Raw genomic sequence first — 6,000 nt, forward strand, 5'->3', positions numbered from 1 at the left:
TGCTAGATTGCTTAGAACTCACATTGAAGGGACTAGAATAACTTCTCATTTCTTGACATAGCAGATTACTGGTGCTTAACACTGAAACCAACAGTAGTTGTAGGATGCTTTATCTTTATGAGAGATGATGTCAGTTCGATTGAGCCTAGCTTTGGTGGAGCTTGCTGTAGTGCCTGCTTGAAATGAACATGAGTTAATGGATAGTGTTAATAAGCAATGTGTGTTGTGCCACACTGAAGTCTTACAACTACATAAACAACCCTCATTTATCAAGCAAATCATTCTCACTAAGCCTCTAACTTTCTGTGCTTCAGTGTGATTACTGCAAATGCAGCATGAAATGCCCATTTTATAACAGTAAATGGACACTTCTCTTGCCAGACTTGTAACTCTGATGCCTAACACATTTTTCAAGTTCAGTGAAAAATAAGGCATTTATAATGGCCTGACAGATAAATACTTCCTTCTTCTAATTGGGAACGCAGTATGAACAGGTGATGGGGAGTCAGAATTTATTGTTCTCTTATTTAGCATGGTGATTTTATTCCTGATACTTCAGAGGAGAGAAGTACTGAATTGCTTCTCAGTGAGATCAGAGTACCACAAAACTAAATATGTAACCTAGCCTGAAGCATGGGGCAGAGAACAAGAATTTGGATTTCTCCCAGTCTGGTGGTTCCTGATAATATACCTATAAGTGCCTACCAACTGCCTTTGTGTGATGACTGTACAGGGTGTGGACAGAAGTCCTGCTGGCAGTGTTCCCTGTGGGTGATCTGGATGTGTTTTCCTGCTCCCATTGAGAATTGTTCTGCATACCCTATGGTGGCAGGCTCTGTGGTAGCTTGAAGTTGACACATGAGTCTTACTCATCCTGACAAAAGATGCAGGGAGAAACAGAGCATGAAAGTCTAAATGTGGCACCTCCAGGGACTCTTAGACCTTGAATCAGCAAGGAATTTGGAAAAAGTTTTACAGATTGTTTTTCTTCTTGTTCTTTTTCTTCTGCTCCCTTGTTTAGGCCTTTACAACTTTCCTGTGCTTATATGGAATGGTTTGGTATGCAGAGTACTATGGCCACCGAGAAAAGGTACTTATATAAAAGAAGCCTGGGTTTTTTGTATGTTTTTTGGTTTTTTTTTCCCCAGAGTTAAGACTCCAAAGCTCCTAGATTTTGGAATTCTTTACCAGAGTTAGCATAAATAGGGAAGGGGGGATGGTCTAGAGTGTGACTGAAGTCAATAGAAAGAACTCTGAATTCAGCAGGCCTTGGACAGATCCCAAATTACACTGTGGTTTCTAAAGAATGCTGTCCTCTTAGTTACTCAGAATGAGGCCGTAATTTTAGCACAGCTTTCAAGGATGAATGGTTAGCTAATGTTCCCATTGTACAGGTGGAATGCTAGGGGAATATTAAGAATACTTGGTTACACAACAGATCACGTGGCAAGTGGTGAGTTCTTACTGTATCACCTACGTGGTGATTTCTAACTAGGAAGGGAAAAGTCCAAAGTACTGTCTGAATGTTTTATGAGGACTTCTGCTACAGTTTCAGTCCATTTGCAAATGGGAGGAGTACTGATAAGATGGACCACCAGCATCCCAATGACATGTGTCTTTGTTTTTGCAGACCTTATCAGAAAGTGAAGACAGTCCATACAGTCCAGATGCTTCCTGGCTTCATTCTAAATTCAGCAGAGGTATTGGTACTTCTGTAGCTGTATTCCTGAAATGGTATAATTAAGGCTCAGCACTAGAAAATGAGGCTTGAGAAACTTACCTAGTTTCAGCTGGACTTGTTTTAACATCTTTGCAGGACCAATGCAGATGAATCATCTGCAGAGCTATTTTTCTTTGCTCACTTTTAAATTCTGATTCTTGGAAATGTAATTATTTTTTTATGTGTCAGCTGATTTTTTTGCTGTTATTCCAGGCCATTATTGTAGGTGTTGGGCATTATGCATTTCATAACTCTTGTGAACAGTTTTTCTCTGTGAACATTGCATGTTTGATTTGCTGTCCTTTTACTTCTTCTTGTTAAGAGATAGTCAGCAATGGGCCCTGGAGCTTGTGTTCTTACTGACATTTGCCTTGTCAGTGCAGTCCTGATGGTCATAAGCAGCTTTCTCTGCACGAAGAAAGGCAGCTTCTTTCTGACTTCTTTTCCCTACACTAGAGGTCAGTTATCTGCCTCCTCCACAGGCTTTTTGGTGTGGTCTTGCTTATTGAGCAAATATCAAAAATTCACACCTGTAAGTCATCTGTCAGTGTTTATGTTCCAGGTGTTTGTAAAATTAAAAATATTTCTGATTTATCATAAGTTTGAAAAGCACCTAAAGTAGATCTTCTTTATATTTCATACATGATTTTTCTGGATGTTTATTCTCAGTTTAGTAAATTTGTGAACTTTTATATTTTGGAGAAAAATTATTTTCACTCAGAATGTTTTTCCCATTTATGCATGCTGGAAAAATCTGACCAAAACCCCCTTCTCTGTAACTTCCTGTTACTTCATTAATTACAGGCTTCAAGCTTCTTTCACATTTTGTTCTTGATTTCTTGTTTTGGTGCCCACTGCCTCCCATTTTTTTCTGGGAGTAAATAAAATGTATTCTGTCATTTGAAAGACTGAAATCTAGAAGTGTACTCCTAAAAGACTTTGCTTACATAATTCTTAATTTCTGCCACTAAGAAAAATGGGGAGGTTTAATTATTGATATTATTTAAATTGGAAGATGTTTCACCACTGTACTCTGCTGTAGCAAACTTCGAATTTTTATTTTCTTTTTTTTGGAGGGGGCGGGGAGGGAGGAATTTTACAGGAGTCTTAAGAATTGGTTTGAAAAAACTAGGCCACTAGATGGAGTACAAGTATCAAGCAATTTGTATTAGCCTGAAATAATCCATACCATTAACACTGTAGCTCTAAAAAGCCTTAGTGCCTTTTGGATAGGAGCTTGACAATGTCAACTAAATAAATATCTATATATATTAAATAAATATTTATTTCTCAGCAGGTGCTGACAATAGTCCACCAAAACATTCAGTCAATAGTGAAAGCCATTCATCTAGAAGGCGGAATCGACACTCCAAATCAAAAGTATCAAATGGAATTGGCAAGAAATAAGAATGGTATTTAAAGACATCCTACAGTGTGCCCAGAAGTGACAAAGAAGATCAGACCTGGCTCTGAATTACCAAATGGAAGATCGATTTTTAAATTAAAGTTTAAAAAAGGAGGTGTTGAAGAGAAGGATGATGAAGGTGGAGCCACCAGTGTAGTGCAGATTGTTGCCTGATGACACTTGCCATGCACTGATATAAATCTAGTTTCTTCAGTGGGTGGCATCAAGAGTTCATGAGGGGTATACTGGCAAAAAATGTCATTTTATCATAGCAGGTACTCCCTCTTTTGTGTTCAGGTGTTGCAAGGTCATTTTTAATAGATTAGTTGAAGACTTCAACCCAAAGGTTAGTAAACTGATAGTGAGTTGGTGTAGTTGATTGAATTTTTTTTGGTTTGGTTTATTGTATTGTTTTCTAGAAGAGTATGCAACCCTTTGACTAAAAGCAGCTCTGCCCTTCTTTCTCAGTCTCACAACAAAACTTTCCCATGCAACTGTTAGTAAGTATTTAAAAATTTCATATTGCTTCCTTTTATTTAAAGGCTCTTTAGGCCTTATGTCAGGGTCTTACCAGGAAGGAAATGGGTCCAGGTTTCTTGTAAAGGATGTGAAATTGATTTTCAAACGCAGAGATGTTTTGTTCTACATTGTTCTCCTGCTCGAGTCATACATATTCAATTTTTTAAAGTTTTTAAAATACATATATAAAATCTGCTCCATAGTAGAGGACCATGCTTCCTGTCCTCAGTGACAAAGGTCATGTTATTTCATTGTTTTTCCTCCTCTACTGTACTGTGTTTTGCATTTTCAAGTGTAAATATGTCTTTTTTTCATCTATGCCACATTGTGTGCAATGTTTCTTCCTACTTCCTTCTATTTGCTTCCATCTTAGCTGGACCCAGAAATCCTATTGTCTTCAGACAGATACCAGAAACTGCTTTGAAGGCTCAGATGCCCTACTGAGCTTGGTGATAAGGCAGTTTTTTGCTGAAGCTGAGTTGCTTACTATCTCCGTAAACACAATTATTTGTGAAGACTTGCAGTAGTGTTTGGTGTCTGAGAGGCAGCATGATGTGTTAGACCCTATTGCTTTGGTGTTTCCTATCATGCATCAGATACTCAAAAGCAAAGTCTTTCATTTCTTTCTTGCAGGTTGTTTGTTTTGGTTTTTTTGGGGTTGTGGTTTTTTTTGGTTTTTTTTTTTTTTTTTTTTTTTTGAGAGGGGTGATTTACTTTTTGTCTGGGTGTTCTTTTGGGTTTTTTTTAATGTATTAATTGTGACATCTAGCAAAGTGGATAATTCTCCAGCAGTGAATGTAATGATTAAGTCAAGAGGTAAGCAATCATGAGCAATCAGTTTCTGTATTAAGTTATCAAAATGTTTTAGTGCCAATTAAATTTTGGGATTCAAGGCATTCAGAGGGGTAGGTAGCTTTAGCAAGGATAAGTAATACCCATTAGTTACTTAGTCTTTATGAGAAAATAGGATTTGCTTTTTCTTTGGCTTATGTTACTGTGATTTGCCACAGGCTAGGTACTAAAAAAATGCAGCAGAGACTTTATACAAGTGTATGATACTGTAAATAGAAGAAAGTATCCTGTGTAATCCATCAGTTCCTATGTGCCACAGATTATCAATGTTTTCAATGCACTTAAGTGTTGCTGCTGAACTCTTCAGAGGCCTTTAATTTCCTACCCTGCATTTCAATCAAACATGGAGTGTGCAACTTGGGAAGTTATGTAGTAGAAGCTGTTGTATCATCATTGCCACAGTGACATTTAATGTTACATGAAAAAATATGTTAGGAAGACTTTCAGGCTCTCCTACAACTACTTGGTTTTCATTCATACTACAGCAATTCCATATATTGCTTTGTATATGTAATGTACTACATATTGATGAATGTATTTGTAGATTTCTTTGGATACTGAGACTTATTATTTCTTTTATTTCCTTGGTTAAAAACTCAGTCTGTGTAAGACTGAAGAATGGCATTGTAAATTTTCTATTGATTCAATACCAAAGCAAGAGATTTGAAATCTAATGGTTTAGGCATTTTAAGAACTGTGGTTTTCCAATGTGAGAGCCTGTTTTGTACTTGCAAGGGGTATACACACCAACTATGTATACAAAGCTTACGTGTGTAAACAGATGCTGAAGTACAACATCGACCTGCCTTGGGGACAAGCACATGTTTTGTAAATGTTGGCCTGGTGCTCACACTCCTGAACTGCACCCTAAAAATACTGGAAAGAGAAATATTGAAGTGTCATTTTGATGGAAGCTGACTTCTGTACACAACAGCTTTGTCCTGAAAAAATGTTGTTTGACAACACATTTAAATTATTTCCAATTAAGTCTTTTTACTTTAAATTTTTGTGTTTGATTGGTTTTTTTTTTGGTTGTTATGTGGTGTTTCATTTGGGGGGGGTGGGTTGGGAGGGTGTTGGTTGTTTGGGTTTTTCTGTTATTTGTTTTCAGAGTGTTTTGGGGGTTTTTTTGGTGTTTTTTTGGTCGGTAGGGTTTTTTTTGTGGGTTTTGGTTTGGTTTTTTTTTTTTTTGCTTGTGTTTTTGGGTATTTTTCTTTCTTTACTTTAAAAGAGAGATTGCTAGAGAAAGGGAAAACTTGAGTGAACTATTCAAGTGCTGCTTGGTAAATGGCACTTTGTCTCTTCTATCAGCAGTTCTGGCTGGAATTCACATGTGTTCTAACAAGTCCTCCACTGACTGACAACTGTATTTTCAGCCCATCACTTTGGATGTGAGCTTTGCACTGGAAGGCATTGGAAAGGTGCTTTTTGATCACTGCTGTAAAATTAGTGATCTCAGTTTTATCAGCTACTGTGCTGTTGCTGAATTCTGTATGTGTGTAAC

At 37.3% G+C, this 6,000-nt stretch overlaps 1 protein-coding gene across 2 annotated transcripts in view; it reads left to right on the top strand.

The window, feature by feature from the left end:
- Positions 1–5,499, top strand: part of PTDSS1 (phosphatidylserine synthase 1) — a 28,554-nt gene extending 23,055 nt beyond the window's left edge. Inside the window, exons 11-13 of one of the 2 annotated variants that reach the window (XM_050970457.1) lie at positions 1,022–1,090; positions 1,631–1,700; positions 3,018–5,499. In XM_050970457.1, coding sequence (XP_050826414.1) covers positions 1,022–1,090; positions 1,631–1,700; positions 3,018–3,127 — 249 coding nt within the window. In that variant the 3' untranslated portion in view covers positions 3,128–5,499. Of the gene's footprint in view, positions 1–1,021; positions 1,091–1,630; positions 1,701–3,014 lie in introns of both variants that reach the window. The other variant, XM_050970456.1, reaches the window with a different exon arrangement.
- The last annotated feature ends 501 nt before the right edge of the window (positions 5,500–6,000 follow it).

The sequence above is a fragment of the Serinus canaria genome, chromosome 2, assembly GCF_022539315.1.
Source record: "Serinus canaria isolate serCan28SL12 chromosome 2, serCan2020, whole genome shotgun sequence".
Lineage (NCBI taxonomy): Eukaryota > Metazoa > Chordata > Aves > Passeriformes > Fringillidae > Serinus > Serinus canaria.